At 41.3% G+C, this 20,180-nt stretch overlaps 1 protein-coding gene across 3 annotated transcripts in view; it reads left to right on the forward strand.

Annotated features, from left to right (window-relative positions):
- The window catches only part of wdfy3 (WD repeat and FYVE domain containing 3), a 60,911-nt gene extending 51,252 nt beyond the window's left edge, over positions 1-9,659 (forward strand). For all 3 annotated transcript variants that reach the window (XM_020595039.1, XM_020595040.1, XM_020595041.1), the window contains 17 exons: positions 558-726; positions 979-1,142; positions 2,435-2,583; positions 3,678-3,798; positions 3,954-4,039; positions 4,342-4,422; positions 4,759-4,813; positions 4,919-5,038; positions 5,143-5,260; positions 5,577-5,683; positions 5,875-6,028; positions 6,146-6,237; positions 6,319-6,531; positions 6,887-7,028; positions 7,619-7,773; positions 8,753-8,911; positions 9,329-9,659. In XM_020595039.1, the coding sequence (XP_020450695.1) occupies positions 558-726; positions 979-1,142; positions 2,435-2,583; positions 3,678-3,798; positions 3,954-4,039; positions 4,342-4,422; positions 4,759-4,813; positions 4,919-5,038; positions 5,143-5,260; positions 5,577-5,683; positions 5,875-6,028; positions 6,146-6,237; positions 6,319-6,531; positions 6,887-7,028; positions 7,619-7,773; positions 8,753-8,911; positions 9,329-9,574 (2,331 nt within the window). In that variant the 3' untranslated portion in view covers positions 9,575-9,659. The remainder of the gene's footprint in view (positions 1-557; positions 727-978; positions 1,143-2,434; positions 2,584-3,677; positions 3,799-3,953; positions 4,040-4,341; positions 4,423-4,758; positions 4,814-4,918; positions 5,039-5,142; positions 5,261-5,576; positions 5,684-5,874; positions 6,029-6,145; positions 6,238-6,318; positions 6,532-6,886; positions 7,029-7,618; positions 7,774-8,752; positions 8,912-9,328) is intronic.
- Positions 9,660-20,180: the final 10,521 nt, after the last annotated feature.

A 20,180-nucleotide genomic window follows, 5' to 3' on the forward strand; every position in this document is an offset into this window, starting at 1 on the left:
GTGTGTGTGCTCTGTTAGTGTTCTTATGACCCTCAACAGATCAAATAATACAGAAGTACTTAGTAAAAGTAGAATAGGAGACAGTATGCAGTACTTAGGGGTGGCCTTTATTCATCTTGCGCCGGTGCTGGGGTTTTTTGTTCTTGTGGGTTTGGTCCTCACATCTGTATACTGTAGGTCCCAGTACGAGAATGAACATCTGTGTAATAAAAGTAATCATGACTGACATTTTGTAATCTTGCTGTTGAGTAATGTCTTTTGCATGTAAGTGATACTGGTATTTCTCAGGGTATAACATGCCAGATCCTTCTACTTATAAGACATGTAAATATGATGATGTAACTTTGATGGACTTGGTTAATGTACTCTTCCAGAAAACATCTCTGCCCTGGCTTCTGTGCAGTGGTAATGATTACAGAAAGCTCCCTTCATGCATTTATTTGGTTATTTTGTTTATTTGGTATTAGGAATAGAGTCGGTTGTTCCACAAACACGCAGTGCAAATGGGTATTTACACTCTGAACACCTCATGTACTTTTCTTTTCTCCCCCCTTCAGAAGCCTCTTCGGTACCGACGAGCCATCAGCTACGACAGTAAGGAGTATTACATGCGTCTGCTGTCCGGAAACCCTGGCATGTATCAGCACTCTGTGGAGCACAGCACAGAGGGAGAAACCACTCAGCATGAGCCTGAGCATGGAGAAGACACCATTGCAAGAGTCAAAGGTACAGAAACAACACCAGGGAAATGCAGAGTGCTTCCTAAATGTCTAGTTATGAGGCATGTTCCTGTGACATCTACAGGCTGATCTTATTTTCTCCACACAGTTCTTCTCTGGGATTGCTCCCAAGTTTAGATGACGAAAAAAGTGATGAATTTGTACACATTCAGGCACAGTAATCATCAGGTCTTGGTCATGATCAGTACTGAAATAAAATCTCTCTCAGTTCTGTTGTTCTCTGTACACTGCTGTCCAGGCCTGGTGAAGGCTCCTCTGAAGAGATCTCGGTCCACAGCGGACGGTGCGGACGAGGACAGTCAGGAGCAGATTCAGGAGCAGCTGTTAGAGGCAGGAGGCCCTGAGGAGGAGCAGAGGACCGACAACACGTCACTGCTGCGTCTCCTGGAGGATGGAGAGAAGGTCAGGCAGGAAGCACAAACATATGTCTGTATATATACAAGGATGTTTCACTCACAGTGTTTCATGCTGCCATCAGTTTTCTGAGTTTTATTCAACACATTTTAGCACATTTAGTTTTCCTGTCCTGTTTTTGACTTTGATTTATATTTTGTTATTACTTTAATTTAGATTTGGTTTATTTTTATCGCATAGAACAAATAATAATTAAAGTTATACAGAACTATTTCTCTCTAACACACAGTTAAGCTTTACTTCATCAGGTAGTCTCACTGTTTGCTGAGTGTTTTTATAAGTCAGAGTAACCCACACCTCCAGTCTGGTTTCATTGATTGGATTCCAGGTTTGCTAAGTCCTGACTCCAGTGAGCTTTAGTTGATTTCTTTAGCCCAGAGGTTCACATATTTTTCCAGCCTACACTGAATGAATGATGTGTTCAGTATAGACAGTAACAGCACAGTGATTTGTGTTGTCAGCTAAAATACATTGTGCTTGCTTGTAATTGTGACTTAGATAAAGATCTGACCATGATTTAAGACAAATCTATACATAAGTGGGGGGTTATTCTAAAGGGTTCACTTCCTTCTTCTAGTATTGCCTTCCTAGTCTTTCAGCAACACTTAACCTGTCGATTGCCTCTGTTGGCCCTAAGGTAAGGAGGCCTTCTAGGAAAGCTGAAAGCTGATATGGCTGCTTGGAACTTTGTAAAGACTGCAGACTTCTCAAAGAGAGATTGTGAAATAAAATTTATTTGGGCTGCACGATAAACCATTTTGTGAACGTGATTTAACGAGGAAAAGGGAGCGCTTGTTTTGATGCAAGGCATCTCACTGCTAATACAAACACAGCAGAATCATTGTCACGTGAGACTGAGATCGCATGGGGATCTAACTCGGGCTCAAAAAGTGATTCATCGTGCAGCCCTAAGATGAATTAAAACTTTTAAAAAGGAAACCAGGTACACGTTAGGTCATGAATTACCTGTCTGAATTAGTTATCAAAAGGTCATAGCACTAAATGTAAATTTCTCATTCTAGTTTATTCCCTCCATTATTTACAAGAGGCAAATTGTGCACATAAAGGCCTTTCACTCAAATACTGCTGTAGTCCTTCTGAGCTGCTGAGGGATCACCAGGGGATTAAATGTTTAGCTCCAGGCCATTTTATCAGCAGTTACTGAGTGAGAACAAAGCCTTTTCCTGGTGGAACTGAAGCCAGTGACTTTTCATTAGAAAAATACTTCTCTAAACTTAAGGTAATTGACTCTCTTTCGTTTTTTTTATTTGCTGATCCAGATTCAGCACATGTACCGCTGTGCCAGGGTGCAGGGTCTGGACACCAGCGAGGGTCTGCTGCTGTTTGGGAAAGAACACTTTTATGTAATCGATGGCTACACCATGACCATGTCCAGGGAGATCAGGGACATTGACACACTACCTCCGAAGTAGGTCTACACTCATGTATATGTCATTTCACATCACGGGCCTGACACCTGCAGGAGAATCATGATTTTTTGCCAGGGCTGCATACTGCAATTAATCCTGACTAGACTTTGGAGGCTGTAGCTGACAGAGTTATTCTACTTTTCATCCCTGAATAAAGCGATGACATCATTGCTCTGGACGCTGCAGTGGGTGGTTCCACTGCTGAGGTGATGTAATGCTCCTAATGGAGCATGCGTTGAGAGACTCAGCAAAGCTTTTTATCTTTTTCTGGAACTTGCTGTGTCATTTCCTTTGGGACACAAAGTGACAAACACTTCATAGACTTCATCGTGTTCCCCTCAGATGTTCTGTTTCGCCCTCTCATCAGCATCTTATACAATTAAAACAAGATGTTTGAAATGAGGACTCAACTTATTGGCCAATTAAAAAATATACATTGTGAATTTTAGTGATTTGAGTGAATTCTAGGTTATCAGTTCAAAATAGAAAAGCCTACTGTCACCTGTTCATCAGAGATTCAATGTTTTATGACCACTAATTTTTCAATTAAACACGTTCATAGGCACTTTAGGCTTTATATTTTGTTAATATATATTATCATTTTATCAAGTCATGTCAATTTTGTATAGCCCCATATCATGAATTTGCCTCAAGGTGCTTTGTAATCTATGCAGCATTGGACGTCCTCTGTCCTTACACCCTCGAATTGGAGCAGGAAAAAACTCCTCAACAATCCTTTTAATAGGGAAAAATGGAAGAAACCTCATGAAACGCAACCGAGGATGGACAGGAGACAGAAGAAACTATCATAATCGATTCACAGCACTCTGCATGTTTGTGGACTGTGGGAGGAAGCCGAGCACATTTTATTTCAATTATTTTGCTTCTGTATTTTTGTATATGCACTCGTTGCATACACATTTTTTCTTTTGACTTAGATGTCGTGGTGTTTTTAGTATTGTTATATTTTTCTGTAGAGGACCCTGTAATTGTTTGTGACACGAACTAACCCTTGGTAGACACAAGTGCTTTATCGGGTAACGCTGAATGTAGAACTTGTCATTTGATGTCACTGCCTGTTGTCTGTGTCCAGTCTGCATGAGGCCATCATCCCCAGAGGAGCGAGACAAGGCCAGAGCCAACTGAAGAGAACCTGCAGCATCTTCGCCTATGAAGACATCAAGGAGGTTCACAAGAGGCGCTACCTGCTGCAGGTCAGCATATAACACTCATGTTCAGTCACCTGGGAACATAATACAGTTGTTCTAGGCTCATTATCCAAATTACTGTGACAGCATCATCACTGAAGCTTTTGAGATGAGAATGTTTAACTTCCCGCTTTGGCTTTTCCCTGTGTGTCTTATTTCAGCCAATGGCAGTGGAAGTCTTCTCAGCAGATGGGAGAAACTACTTGTTAGCTTTCCAAAAAGGAGTGCGCAACAAAGTTTACCAAAGGTACTGGGCATGGATAATAACAGGAGCTTGTTACTGCGAGCTGGAGAACTGCTCTTACATTTTATTAACACAAAGAACAGTTTTGAAAAAAGCTTAAATAAAATGTTTGTTAGCTGAGATTTGGGACACTGTAGTGTCATATTATAATGTACTTGTGTAGTTTCGTCTTACTTCAGCACTGATTGAGGTCAGATGTTTCTGTTGTGTGATTAAAAATCCTCAGAGAAGACACTTTCCTGAAACAGATGGAACTATATATGTATTAATCTGTTCTATTTTATTTTACTCTAAATTCCCTGCAGGTTCTTGGCGGTGGTACCTTCGTTGGCTGACAGCTCAGAATCGGTCTCAGGCCAGAGGCCCAACACCAGCGTCGAACAGGGGTAAGACCTCCTCCGTCTTAATTCAGCTTGAACAGTTTCCTCTGTGCTCTACATCAAGTTTTGAAATCCTTGACTCTGGGCGGAGCTGTATAAGCATGTTTGGATGTTGTAGTAGAATTAATAGAATGTGCAGATATTCATATTTATTACCTTTGCTTTAAATTTGCACATGGAATGTATTTTAATAAGTAATGGATCTGGCCTTGTGTAGTAACTAATGAAGTTTTTGACTCATGAAGGAAAATGAATGCAAACCATTGTCCAAATGACACATTTGAAGAAGGGAGATCCTAAGTTAGTTTCACTGACCACCTTGTCTGTCCTGGTGCTTGTCAGGTCTGGGCTCCTCAGCACGCTGGTTGGTGAGAAGTCAGTGACTCAGAGATGGGAGGTATGTTGGTCCAGCCCTACTGTTGAGGTCACAACACACAATGAACATGTGCCGTGTCATAAGCTACTATTTGCTTCACTGATGTGTTTACCATCTGCCTTCCAGCGAGGAGAAATCAGTAACTTCCAGTACCTGATGCATCTGAACACGCTGGCCGGACGATCCTACAATGACCTGATGCAGTACCCCGTCTTCCCCTGGATCCTGGCTGACTACGACTCGGAGGTGATTGCAGGGTTTGGGACAACATCACTGAACATTAGATGCATGTTCCCTCAGTAATTGTGTTTTGTAATGGCGGTGATGTTTCTGTTGGGGATGTCAACCAGGAACTGGACCTGAACAACCCCAAGACGTTCCGTAATCTTGCCAAGCCGATGGGCGCCCAGACCGACGACAGACTGACACAATACAAGAAGAGATACAAGGACTGGGAAGACCCCAACGGTAAGATCTCTGAGTTACATCCGTAGACTGCACATAAGTTGGAGTCAAGGTCACATTTATTTATGCTATTTTAAATTACACTGACAGCTAACTGGCTAACTAGCTGGCTCTTATTTCAAGCCACTCACACTAAATCTGTTGTTTTCATCCTAAATGTCAAATTTTAAAATGAATATACGAGGCCTATATTAAGTGAAAGGAAAACCTCTAACACTGGCGCAGCCAGATTTCACCTGTCCAACCTGCACTGAACCTTTAAATTCTATTGATGTTTATAATGAATGTTATTCAGAACTGCATGCACCTGTCTTACCAGGTGAAACCCCAGCCTACCACTACGGCACCCACTACTCTTCAGCCATGATTGTAGCCTCTTACCTGGTCCGGATGGAGCCCTTCACACAGATTTTCCTCAGACTTCAGGTTTGATTTGGCGTCTTCTGCCAAAAGTTGTTTCCTTTGTTTTGGGTCGATATGAAGGAAAACAAGAAAAGATTATTTTAGCACATACAAGAAAAAACTTGAATTAGTTTACATGGACAGCAAATTATTTATGCTCTCAAGTGTCCGGACCTTGGCAAAACTGCCCATCAATGTGTTTGTGTGATTACCAGGGAGGTCATTTTGACCTGGCTGACAGGATGTTCCACAGTGTGCGTGAAGCCTGGCTTTCTGCCTCCAAGCACAACATGGCCGACGTGAAGGAGCTCATCCCCGAGTTCTTCTATCTTCCTGAGTTCTTGCTCAACTCCAACAACTTTGACCTTGGTCAGTATGAGGAAGAGGAGACAGTAACCACTGATGAAGACACAAGTCAGTCTAGCTGAGGTGAATCTGTGCATGAATATTAATGTTCTGTCTGCCTTCTGTTGTTCCATGTATCAGGCGCTAAGCAGAATGGAACCAAGCTGGGTGATGTGATCCTGCCACCTTGGGCCAAGGGTGACCCCCGAGAGTTCATCAGAGTCCACAGAGAGGTAGGAAATTAACCCACCATTTAGCTCTGAGCCTCAGTTTCTTCACACTGACTTCTGTCTGGTTTTCCCACCTGGCTGCAGGCACTGGAGTGCGACTATGTATCAGCCCACCTCCATGAATGGATCGACCTGATTTTCGGCTACAAACAGCAGGGTCCGCCAGCTGTGGAGGCAGTCAACGTGTTCCACCACCTGTTCTATGAGGGTCAGGTGGACATCTACAACATCAATGACCCGCTCAAAGAGACGGCCACCATCGGCTTCATCAACAACTTTGGACAAATCCCCAAACAGGTCACATACTTCTGCTACTTCTGTGAAAACAAAAATGATAACTGTCATTTTCCACCAGCAGTTGTTTTTAGCCACATTAGCAGCTGCTAAGATGACGACGTTGACATGCTAACATTTTAACAATTCCAATCTCCGAGGCCAAACTTTGCATTATTAGCTCCAGCAGTTGTGAATATCTAAGAATGAAAAAAGTTGTAGCAGTTTGTCTCCAGTTGTGTGATGAGCATTACAGCCTCACAGAGCCAGAGCCATGCAAATTGTGCTTGGCTGTGGATAACCTTTCTATCATTTGGCTTTTAGCAGATGGTAGTTTTGCTCTTAAGTCACTGACGGTTGGTGTATATGTGTGTTTCAGTTGTTTAAGAAGCCCCACCCTCCTAAACGGGTACGCAGTAAAGCTAATGGCGACATAGCGAGCGTCCCTCCGAGCTCCAACAGCGACAAGATTTTCTTCCATCACCTTGACAATCTCAGACCTTCACTAGCACCTGTCAAAGGTACATGTGCATACATCACACATACACAATCACAAATAGACCAACACTCATTCTTTGTCCTTTCCTGATTCTAAATACTATTTAAATTCTTAGTGACCCCTCAACTAATACTCAGTGGACTTTAAGGCACTGACACTCAGACTCTGAGGCCTCTTCAATGCTGGATGTTATTTGGTGGATCCTGAATTAATCTTATTTTCTGAAGCATCTTTGCCTTTGTGGTTTTAAATGCCATCTAACCCTGTACAGTAATCTGTGTTTCTCAGCAGTGTTTCTCCTTTTGCTGTCAGGCACATCATACACTGTGGTGTTGCCAGAGCTCAATTAACCTCGTCCATAGACAGTAGCCCATATAAATATATTCTATACAGTTTATGGCCTCATTTCAATTGATTCTGGCCATAAAATGTTATATCTCGGCACCAGATCCAGACTCGCACTGAACTGCAGTCAAACAACAACTGATTATAAAAACAGTCGGGGGCGAATGAATCGGGGCTAAAATCAGGCTGAATCTGTGCCTGCTCGGCCTAAGGTGCATGAATCGTTTTAGACTCAGTGCTCACATATTTCTTATTACCTTTGTCCAGAGCTTAAGGAGCCTGTGGGACAGATCGTGTGCACTGACAAGGGCATCCTCGCAGTGGAGCAAAACAAAGTTCTGGTTCCTCCAACCTGGAGCAAGACCTTTGCCTGGGGCTACGCTGACCTCAGCTGCCGTCTGGCTAATTATGAATCTGACAAGGTCAGTAACAGTTTTAACAACAGCACGCCCTTTGACCTCCAGCCTCTGTGAGTCACTGACCGCCATACTGTTGCTTGTGTTGGTGTAATGCAACGTGTCATGACCGTATGTTCAGTGCTGTCACTTGGTGCTCTCAGTTTTGTAAGGAAAATGTTCACACAGCATAATTTTTGTACTTTTATCTCAGTTTTGCTGACTTTATCATCCAGAGTTGCTTGTAATTAATTCAGAGTTCACTCTAATGTTTTGATTTTAAGAGTTGTGGTTCTCAGGGCTGCTCCATAACTGAGACATTGACTAGTGTAGTTTTCCTACTTATTTCACTTTGAAACTGATGAGCAACGGTGAGCTGTTAGTAAAGATGAGGTTTCCCCCTGCTGGTGTTTGAGTAAAAATGCAGTTTCCTTACTGAACCATTAGACTTTCCAACAGCAGCCATGACAGAAGTCTCTAATGCAGTTCTTCTGCATCTGATGTGATGCTATGGTCTGCAGAAAACTGTTACTTGAGAATTTCACAGAGGAGAATCTAATTTGTCACCTGGAGGTAAAATTGAAATGTCTCTTAGAAACCTAGTTGCAGACCATTTCTGTTAACTGCCAGTAGCGAACATCAGATTTTGCTTTTCCTCTTTGGGACTGAGAACAAGTGGACCAGTTTTTAATAAGTGTGCACTCCATCCCCCTTCTTATACAGAGACTTGTAGTTTCAGTATAAGAACAGCTCCGTGGTTATTGCTTATAGTTTGTGTTGTTATCCTGAATGATAGTGAATTTATTGCCGTACTCTCACTATATTTGTACATCTTTTCAGGACTTTCAGAAACCTTTAAAAGCCTTGTAATGAAAACTAGCTAGTTGCATGGATGTTTATGTCAGTTCCTTAAACAGTGAGAATGGAGCGATGCTCAACCTCTGGCTCCTCTCCTCTGCACCTCTCGCCAAAGAACCTTCCATCTCACTCTTTAATCTTGTTTCAGGCGTTGGTGGTGTACGAGTGCCTGTCAGAGTGGGGTCAGATCTTCTGTGCCATATGTCCAAACCCAAAGCTGGTTATCACCGGTGGTACCAGCACAGCCATCTGTGTGTGGGAGACAGGGAGTTCCAAGGAGAGGGCCAAGTCGCTGACGCTCAAACAGGTAAACACACACAAGCTGTCAAGGTCCCAGAGCAGCACTTATACAGAAGACTTCAAAATAAAATGCCTCAAACTAAAAGACTGTGTTTTTAAAACGCTAAGGAGAGAAATCAGAGGTAACTCCACAACAGTGTTTTGGTACCACAGCCTAAAAAACTACACTTGATAGAAACCTTAAACAGCACTCAACTGTGGGTTTTCTGTGCTGAATTCCTGTGGGCTTCCATAGGACTGCTAAGTGTTTTGGTACTTTTATTAATAACAATAAGCTACTTGTAAATCCAGAGCCTCCTCAAGTTTCCCATATCCTCAGAGGGTAATAAAGTCTCAGAGAGGTAAATTCCAAGCTAATGTCATTAAACACCGAAATCAGGTGGATGGAGTCTAATTTCTTTGTCTCCACTGTGTTGTATTGTAGGCATTACTGGGTCATACGGACGCTGTAACGTGTCTGACAGCGTCGTCAGCATACCACATTGTTGTCAGCGGCTCACGGGATCGAACCTGCATCATCTGGGACCTCAACAAGCTTTCCTTCGTCACACAGCTCAGGGGACACCGGGCGCCCGTCTCTGCTTTGTGTATCAATGAACTGACGGTGGGCTGGAGCAACAGTTTCTTCTGTCGCCTATTTTTATACAGGGGCAGGGGCAGTGAAGATTAGCTGAGGAACAGATGATATAGAATGGATTATTCATATTGTGATTCATAAAAGCTGTTCTGTCAGTGTGTAATATATGTGTGTGTGTGTGTGTGTGTGTGTGTGTGTGTGTGTGTGTGTGTGTGGAGGGAGATAGTGTGCTGTGAGCAAGAAAACCTTCACAGGCCGCAGCCAGCAGATCCTGTGCTGCTGTGTGTCTGAGATGAATGAGTGGGACACGCAGAATGTCGTCGTCACCGGCCACTCCGATGGCGTCGTCAGGGTAACCATACAGATGTTACTGTTCATTCCTGGTTTCTTTTGCAAAGTTTTCGCCTGCTGGGACTCTCAGCATTTTACCGATGCATGTGTGTGGGATTTCTTCAACACAAGAATTTAAGGTTCTTTAGTTTAGAATTAAGAATTAGGACTGGCACTACAAACAATGTGTACAGTATCCCTGCTTGCCAAGAGAAAATCTGTCTGCATGGAGGAGCTAAACTTGTACTGCTTGAATTCCACACTTTATAGTTGTGCTACTACTCTGTGATTTTATAGCTAAAATTTATTAAACAAATGAACATTTATCTGAAAATGGTTTTGTAGTTTTGGAGAATGGAGTTCCTCCAGGTCCCAGAAACCCCTGCTCCAGAGCCGGTAGAGCCAGATGTGCCTGACTGCTGTGCTGAGGACAAGATGGGTGAGTTTTAATGGGGAAAATAACAGAACTGAGCTTTTGTGCCAGCAACAGAGTGACATCCTAAAACATAATGAACTGAAAAGGCTCTAACATGAGGTAGTGCAGAAAAGTTGCACATGTACCCTGACGTTCATATAGTTTGTTTGTACACATTTCTTCAACTTGCTGCAGGTGTTTTCACAATAAATTCATCCTGAAAAATGTCATCATGTAAAAACTTGATATCACAGAGGGTGGCGAGAGTCACAATGGTGATGACGACAGCAGTGAGTCTGACGGAGATGAGCCCAGTCTGAGCCAAGAGCCCAAAGCGCCGCGCGACCCTTCAACAGGTGGAGGCAGCCAGCCGGGCAGTGCTGTGCACAGACCCAGAGGTACGCAGCGATCACTTGTCTTTTAAAACACCTGCAGAAATGAACAGAAGTGTTGGTCATAGTGTACTGTCTGGGTAAGGGAAGAAAGTCAAAAAATAGTGTAAGTATAATTTGTCTTTTGTGTCTTGTTTATTGGGAGTTACTTTGAATCTCAGTCCAAACTAATGTCCTCGTTCCTCATTAACAAATATCAAGGGCCCTCAGCCCGACCCGGAGCCTCTTGGTCGATGGACAGCGGCTCTGACGACTCTCACCGCTGGTCTGACACCCTCAGCATCGACGAGAAGGACGGCTTTGTGTTTGTCAACTACTCTGAGGGCCAAACCAAAGGCCCTCACCCTCATCCGGCTCATCCTGGCCAGAGCTCAGTGCCTCAGCTTCTCCAGCCCTCCACCATCGAGGCGCGGAACTATAACCAGCTCAGGGCAGGTGGGTGTTCAATGATGATCAAAAATTTGGTTTTGGTTTTGAAGGTTTATTGACCCAGAGAGTTTGCTCTGTTGATCTGATGTCAGTGTGTTTGTGTTTGCATGTTAAGTGTTTATTTTTGTTCACCCACAGGCCACAGATGGGAGCGCCAGCTGGTCTTCCGGAGCAAACTCACCATGCACACGGCGTTTGATCGCAAGGACAATGCTCACCCAGCTGAGATCACCTCCCTCGCCATCTCCAAGTAAGAGAGCCCAGTGTCTGGCACTAAACTGATAAAGATGGAAGTTTTATTTTTGCTTCATTTAATATATCTGGAGAGCAACTTCACAGTATGGATCACACTTCCGGGCGATGTAGATGCCATATTGCCCATCTTCTGTCAGCATACTCTACATATTTTTAAAGACAAAGCACAATTAAAATCCTGTTAAAGTGAGTATTTAAGAAAAATACATCGTTGCTGAATTACTCTTCCTCTTCCTTCTCCCTGCCTCTGCCTTTCTGCTTCCTGTGTTTTGTTTTTAAAATCAACCCCCCACTTCTCCCTGCTTCCTCACAATGACCTCCTCTCTTCAGGGACCACAGTAAGATCCTGGTGGGCGATGGACGCGGCCGGGTCTTCAGCTGGTCTGTCAGTGACCAGCCAGGCCGCTCGGCCGCTGATCACTGGGTGAAAGATGAGGTGGTGGACAGCTGCTCCGGCTGCACAGTTCGGTTCTCTCTCACTGAGCGACGCCACCACTGTAGGAACTGCGGGCAGCTCTTCTGCCAGAAGTAAGAACGTTACTGCAGTAACCATTCCTTTTCCTGCTCCATATTCTGTCACGTTTTAACAGTTTAGTTTAGTTCTGTTTTTATAGTAAAAGGAGCTTCTTATGAGGAGCAGTGGGCTCCTACATGAGCACACAGTTTCAAACTAAAGTTATGGATATTTCAGTTGAGGTATGTGCTGTGTTGTCAGGACCAGGTGGAAAAAGGTGATGTCACACATTTCTGGGTACTAATTTGAATTTTATAAACATTTAAATGAGAATCTAATAGCAGGTTTTTAGGCTGTTAAACTCTTTATAAATAATAACTAGAGGCGCTTTTTCTGAAATTTAACTGATTGTTGCTTATTTAGTATTTAATGTCACAGAGAAATGTAAGATTTGGGAGGGTCGAATGTTTTTTCATCCTTCTGACAAAGATTTTAGCTCATGTTAATGCTAGAAAGTGACGGAGGGAAAGAAAATTTGTTGTTTGGTTTTTCTAAGCCTAAGCCTTAGCTAATCCAGCACCAAAACACTTTTGGTCTGTATGTGTGGTATTTATATGGCAGATCTGTAACTTTCCAGGGGCCTATTTCAAGAAGGCGGTTTAACAAACTCAGAGTTCAAACCTGAACTCTGAGTTGACTTACCCAGAGTTGGAAAACTCGGAGTTTTCGGTTTCAGAACAGCTGAAAAGAGTTGGTTTAATCAACTCTGAGTTGTGTGACTCAGAGTTAGGCGCGTGCCACGCGACTATAAAAAGCCCTGAACAATGGAGTGAAGAAATTACGAGTCACCATGGCAACAGGACCAAGCCAAAATAGGTCTGCGTTTTTCCCCGACAGAAATGGATGTGCTACTACAAGCATATAGTGACTACGAGCCCATATTCCGTAAGAGAAGCAACACGGTTGCAGCGGCGAAAGAGAGAGAGTTAGCTTGGGGGAAAATAGCTGCCCGAGTCAATGCGTACGTTTACATTTTAATCATACAGTGTTCGGTGTAAGTAATTACTAAATAATGTTAGTAATGTTATTATTTGTCACTTGTAAAGTAAGGAATGGTTCTTAATTCTTCAATAATTGAATGAGTAACTTCAGTAATTGCATAAAATACCGATTTTTGTACGAATTAAAAGTGCAGTTTTATGTCTACCCTTTCTTAAAATTCCTATTGTGGTTGATATGGGATTTGTAAAGTAATGATTAATAAATAATCCAGTACGTTTTATGGAGAGTAATTATTACATTAATCAAAATACTTTTTTAAAATTGACCCAACACTGATGTAATAATATAAGAATTGAATTTTAATTTTCATGTAGGTGCATTGATGGGAATATGTGTGCCATCAATGCATCCAACCGCATTAGGAAATCCTGAAGGGGATTCTAATTATTAGTTTATTTCCAGAGGTCACAGCAAGATGTTATTAACTGATCATCATTTTTCAGATTAGCCTTACTGAAACGAATTCAATACCACTAACCTGCAATCCTGTGAAACTCCTCTTTAATGGCTCTGAGGGGTTTGTGCCCAGGAAACACAACAAAAATTCACAGAAAGCGCTTGAGGGTGAGGCACACTTTACGAACTATTCTACGTACTGTGGCCTTACTAATGTGCTCTGCATCCCCGATGTTATAAAGAAAACTGCCGTTTGCAACAAATCGTAACGCAACACAAAGCATCTGCTCGGATGTAAGAGCACGGTCACGATGGGTGATGTGTCTGATGTATGGGTGGATAAGATTATTGATATATGTTATGGACTCTCTAGAAAAACGGTACCGCTCAAATAAAAATACATGGTGATATGACAAAAAATCAACTCGTGGCCTCAATATCCTCTCCCGACGTAAATGCAATTCCCTGCGAATTAATACAGCGTCCTCCTCTACAGGATCCTCTATGAATGGACACGCCATTTTGGTCTCTGCGTGACGGAAACGTGTGCAATCTATGAATGTACTGAAAGATTAAATGAGGTATTAAACACCTTTCACTTTAAAAAGGGGCGGAGACCCGGAGGAAACTCTGAGTTTCCCGAACAAAACCTGCTCCCCAGCAGGTTAGGTTCACAGAGTAAGTTGCCATAGTAACTGACTCTGAGTTTAGATTACCTCTCTTTGTGAAACGGGTTTAACTTACCCCGCTTTCACGGGTTTAAGTTACCTCCGTTTCTGAAACCGAAAACTCCGAGTTTCCCTCATTTCCTCATTTCGGGGTTAACAAACTCTGAGTTTTGACAAAACCGCCTTCTTGAAATAGGCCCCAGTTCCGTAACCTATTTCGTTTGGTTCATACATTTCAATGAAATACTGTTATTGTTTATCACCACTGTTTTTATTTATTGTTTTACACAACTTATCACTAATTTCATTTCGTTTATTGTCTGGAGAATACCATGAGAACTGCCAGCAGTGCTGGTTTCAATCTTTTCACTTTATCTTCAGCATCTTCCCCAAGGCTCATTCCTGGGTCCTCTTATTTTGTTAGTGGAAACTTGTTTGTAATTAATCAGAAAAATAATAGATTCATCAATAACCTTATATGTTACTTGCAGATTTATACTTGACAAATTGTGTTAAGATCAGTAGCTGCATTTGTTTATCTATTCATATTTTTTCTTTTGTTTTTTTTATTCTCACTTCCTTCACCTTGTTCCACAGGTGCAGTCGCTTTCAGTCAGAGATCAAAAGGCTAAAGATCTCGTCCCCGGTGCGGGTCTGTCAGAACTGTTATTACAACCTGCAACATGAGAGAGGTGTCGAGGACGGCTGCAGAAACTGAGCATTTCATTCCTCCATCTGCCTTGTTGTTCCCTCAGCATCTCCCCGTTTGTCCTTTCCTACATCCAGTAACCACCTCCAGTAACACACTGGCAGACTGTAACAGGAGGGATTTGTCGACCGTTTTGTCAACGCAACGGCGAATCTCAGCAAAGTAGGTGGGGAAAAAATGAGAATAACGGATCGAAGAGAGATGCAAAAAATTCAATCACTATTTTACCACCTACATTCATCACCTGGAGGGGGACAAAATGCAAAAACACCCTCGCTGCAGCACGCTTGAATCAATCACCTGCCACTTTTGCTTTGAGATCAGGAACAGGGAAATACCTTCCTATTTCACTGCAAGACATAACAAACTTGTTTATACTGTAAATACCTCCCATGGCCTTTTTAACTCTAAGAGGAACAAACAGAACAAAAATAAGGCCAATTAAAAGAAACTAACTGCCTGTAACATAGCTAACTAACCACTCCTGGCTTTAAAAAACAATGTGTAGTCTGCATCGAGAGTCACGGCGAGTCCAGAGAAATAACACAGAGGTGAGGGAGGGTTATGAATGTTTGTGGGTTGAATTCACTAGTGGGTCTAGTTATGCAAAATTACTTACATTCTTTATAATTTCCTCATCCTTGTTTGTTGTTTAAAAAATGTGATTTATTTTGTGAGTGCTGCCCACAATGTCAAGGCCATCACCATCAGAGAGATTTATCATCAGTCTTTTCCTTTTTTTGCCAAATTCATGTATCCATTACAATGATGTTTTTAAATCTAAATCAGTTCTGCCCTTTTTATGAATTCTTTTTGTTTTTGTTGCTGCTTTTCAACAACTGGACACATCATTTCAGATGTTTGTTTAAAAAGCACATCACTCCATTTATTTCAAGTGGTTCTGTTTTCTTTTGTGTAAAGCAAAAACCTCATGGGTTCACCATCTGTGAAAAATTAGATAAAAAATATATGCACACGTAATAATGCTGCACTTTTATTTTCCATCATCTGCTTTCCATGTATTAGTTACTGTACAGCGTTAAGCCGCTCTTTGAATGCACACAGAAAAGGGACTCCTTTTATGAATTGTAGTATGCTCTTGGTTTCTGTTCAGATTTGTCATTTGCTGGATTTCATCCTGACCCTGTGGCATTATTACAGCAGAGCAGCACATGCAGCACTCCACACACTTTCTCCTTTAGTCTTCATAGAAGATGCTGGAGCAGCAAAAGCAGCAGCTGAGCACCTTCCAAGGCGTTGTATCAGCCTGGAGAGAAAATATGTAGGCTGTGGAGGAGATGTAAATAATCATTTGGACCACGAAATCATGAAATTCCCTTACAGAGGACAACATCCAAAATCAGATTTTTTAAAATCTCTTGGTATGTGTTTCTGACGGTAAAAAGTGATGGAGACACAACTGCCATCGGATACTTTCCCCTCTTTCTTTATGTTGTAGTTTTAGTACAGATGCAGAGATTTACATCATGGTTTACTTAATATTTCAGTAATGGTTTTACATCTACAGAGCCTGGTGAATGATGAAAATTGCATTTGACAGTTTACAATGAGAACCAGAAATCAGCCTCGTGACCTTGTCGTTTAACTCGAGTGTGTAACATTCATATCAGTCGCTCGTTTTTTACAGAAGTTTGTACCCTGTTTTTGCTCCTCTATAGTATGTGTGTAATTTCCTAATCAGACCAGTCCACGTGATTTGTTTGCCCAGGAGCAAATTGGGTTAATTAATTAAAATTCATTTTAAAATTAAGTAATTAACTGAAATTACTTGAATTTGGCTTAGATGTTTAGTTCAGTTATCTTTTTATTATGGTCAAAAATATTCTGTGTGGTCAAGGAAATGCCCATGAATCATTTGTGAGGTTTTGTTTGTGCCAAAAATATGATTTTATAGTTTTGTCCATTCAAGTAGTTTCCCTCTGTCAAGGATTTAGTTGTTTGCTTTGCCTCTGCTGCTGTGTCACTGTCCGATTTAGATTCATCCCATAAATTCATAAGAAAGGACGAGACGAAACAATACGTGGGCCAAAAGAGAACAAACGAGGACAAAAGAAGGACAAAAAGTGAACAACAATGTAGTCAGAACAAGAGATGAGAATGAGAACAAACTGTTCTTGTGGGAAAACCACACGTCCCCAAAACCTTTCATGAGCTGAGAAAAAAGATACCTGTTTTGACTTTGCTCCAGTGCATGTTTCAGATAGTCCAGCAGGGTTTTACATAGTTTATTTTAAAAAATTAATGAATTATCCTCAGTCCGTAGAGAGTTGTTTCGATTCTCAGCTTATCTGAAAATTAAGTCAGCACATTTGGAAACGCATGGTTTTCACTGGGTTTTTATGTGATTGTAGCATCTTTCCCATTTTTTCCACTGCACAATGTTTCATTCGTATTTATATAGTGTCATTTTTCATTGTACCAACATGAATCACCAAAAGGTGAAATGTTCTAGTTCTACACAAAGAGACTCTAAATCCAAATGTAACAGCTCAGTTGTTTCAAGGAAAAGTGCAAAAATTAAATGTTGACATTTCCAAACAATAGAATTTTAGCAAAGATTGAACCCCATACAAGGCTGCCATGCTGAGACATTAGCAGGTGTCATGCTTTCCTGTTGTCTAATGTCATTTGTATAACCATTTGTTTGTTTTATTGGGTGGCTGCTGCTGGCTTCGGTAGACATAACCTGTTTTTATTCTCATGAAAAGTGTGGACATGTGCACATTGTCACTCCCCTACTCGCTCCTCATACATTTAGTTTGTGGTTCTAAGGGGCAACAACAACTTTCTTTCCTAGAGACTAAACTGTTTTCTATTTGTTTCCCACCAGTCTTCACAGTCTCAAACATGGAAAAAATAAAACACTTTGCAGAAAGTACTTTTATATTCGCCCTCAAAGCTCCCTGCTGTTATAATATGCACTCTCGCTATTGTCCTCCTTACACCCTTCTGCATTTATGTACTGTAAATCAGTGTGCGATCACGCCATCTAGCTGAAAAGGCCGAGCCGGCTTCTATCAATCAAGAGTTCCTTTGCACCTTCATGTGTACAGAAAAAAAAAAGGAATCACAAGGTTTTATTGAATGCAGTTTTATGTTTTCATTTCAACGGAATGGTGCGTTTCACAGCAGAGAAATGAACTGTACAGATTATTTATGCAATTATAACTGGTTTTAGATTTTTTTTTAATGATTATTGGAATTTCAGCAAGTTTTGTTACTTGTTGCATGTCTATTAACACAGCTGACTTTCTGTGTCAGTGCACTGTACATGTTCTCGGCATTATATTATGTTTTTCTGTTTTTATTGGAGGCATTTTTTGATGAGTTGTCCCGAGCTACCAAGTGACAGGTTTGTGTACAAAACCAGAGATGGTGTCCCCAGCTGTGGGTGGACTTTTGTACTCTTTGTGGAAACAGAAATTACAGACTAGTAAGAGAAGAAGAAGAGCAACTCCTGGATTATTTTGGTGGTCTTGTATTGGACTGCATTATACAGTATCTGGTGTGCAATCTGTGATAGCTGAATGTTCCTTGTATATTTGTGTTCACTACATCCTACAAGAGAAAAAAGTAGTTACCCCCTGCGCAGAAACAATGTGTTACAATAATGCAATAGCTCTGGTACTTATTCTTTTTAATTTCATTTCAATAAATAATTGCTGTTTACCACCAAAGGCAGACCCGTTTGTGTCATTTCTGAGTTTTCTTCCATGATGTTTCAGGGGATGTTCAGTGAAATGTGAACTGTTAATTAAAGGCCACAAAAACACAATAACAGCAACCTGCTGTAGTAAAAGCTAGAATTACCGCTTTGTTGTTGTATGCCTGCGCCAACCAGTCAATTTCATGGGAATGGGAGAGACATGAGGTCACTGTGACCTTCACGTTTGACCTGTGACCATCAAAATGTCATCGGTTCATCCTTGAGCTTAAGTGGACATTTGTGCTAGGTTTATACAAATTCCCTCAAGGCTTTCTTTGAGATATCAGGGCGGCTGTGGCTTGAACCCCTGTGAGACCTTCCTGCCTTCTCCAGTTCACATGTCGAAGTGTCCCTGGGCAAGACACTAAAACCAAGTTGCTCCTGGTGGCAGCGGCATCAGCATATGAGTGTATGAATGAATGCTTGTGTGCGTGAATGGAAAATAGTGTAAAAGTGCTTAGAATGTGCTTCACTGCATAGAAAAGCACTATACAAGTATAAGGCCGTTTACCACAAGGCTGTGCTGGATGGACAACCCAGAAACATTATGCCATCGCCAGCATGGAGGCATACACAAATTGTTGAGTGATTGCTTTGCCAAACACTATGCCTCCCTTTGAGGTTTAGTATTTTATGAATACATACACAGAATAATAAAACACATTTATGAACCAGTGGTTTAATTTCTAAGATAATAAAAACAATTATATTTGTTAAGAAAAATAAATTGGATAGATTCAAGTTTTTTTTTACCAGAAGTAACCCCATTATTATCACCAAAATCAGATGTATTTTGTTTGGAGAAGTAAAAAAGCAAATACACAGAGAAAATGTACATGGATAAAACACTGAAGGTGGGTGATGTTTCCAGTAAAGCCTGCAAGTGCAACACAATGTGGTAATGAATTATCTAAAATATACATTTACAATATTATACCTTTTACAATTATTTAGAATATTAAGTTCCAGTTAATACAACTTAATAGAATGAATAGTATGAGGTGAAATTCTAAACCAGAAGGTACAGTTTTACTACTGTGTCTTTTTTAAGTTTAAATGAGATCACTAGTGTTTGAATATAATCACTTGTACGGGTCAGACTTAGGAGTTGGGTGCGTGCTGTGTGTGTGTGTCTAATTTGGGACCCTGGTCGTCGCCTACCGCAGCATGAAGCATTTCAGCCAAGTACAGACTGGCTGGACAGAGCAGAGAGAGGCGGGCTCCACCGCAGCACAGCAGCAGAGCCCTGTCAAGTTAATCTAAGAAACACAGACTGATACCGGAAGTCTGTGTCTGCTCCGTTAAAATAAGCCTCTACTTCAGCTAACCATATCTCCTTACGACACTCAATGTGATACAGAATTACATGAATATGTAAATAAATTATACCCTGGTTTATGAAATGTATTGGTGATAGAGTTCCCTTTAGAGGGACGGAACACTCTGCGTTAAAATGCTTAAAATTTAAACCCATAATCAGTGGTAGAATGACTCAGATTGTTTACTTACAGTAAGTAAAAGTGCTACCACAGTGGCACATTTCATAATAATTTATATTATTGGATTGTAATTATTGATGCATTATTGTGTTCATCACATTTAAGCTACAGTCTGAAACATTTTCAGACATTTTACAGAAATCTGCTCCAGAACTTGTCTTGATGTGGAGAGGTGCTGTTGAAGCCTCCTGTGACCCAGACTCATTGAACAGCACTGACAGTACTGCAGAGATATTAGCTTCCAAAGGTTTAGAGTGGGACTGACCTTTCTAATCAGTCAAAGATTTTCAATTATTTCTGCTTGATTGGTAAGTTTTGCTGCATTCACATTTCTTGTAATTTCATAGCCATTGCCATTACTTG

The sequence above is a fragment of the Monopterus albus genome, unplaced genomic scaffold (genome assembly GCF_001952655.1).
Source record: "Monopterus albus unplaced genomic scaffold, M_albus_1.0 scaffold26.1, whole genome shotgun sequence".
Lineage (NCBI taxonomy): Eukaryota > Metazoa > Chordata > Actinopteri > Synbranchiformes > Synbranchidae > Monopterus > Monopterus albus.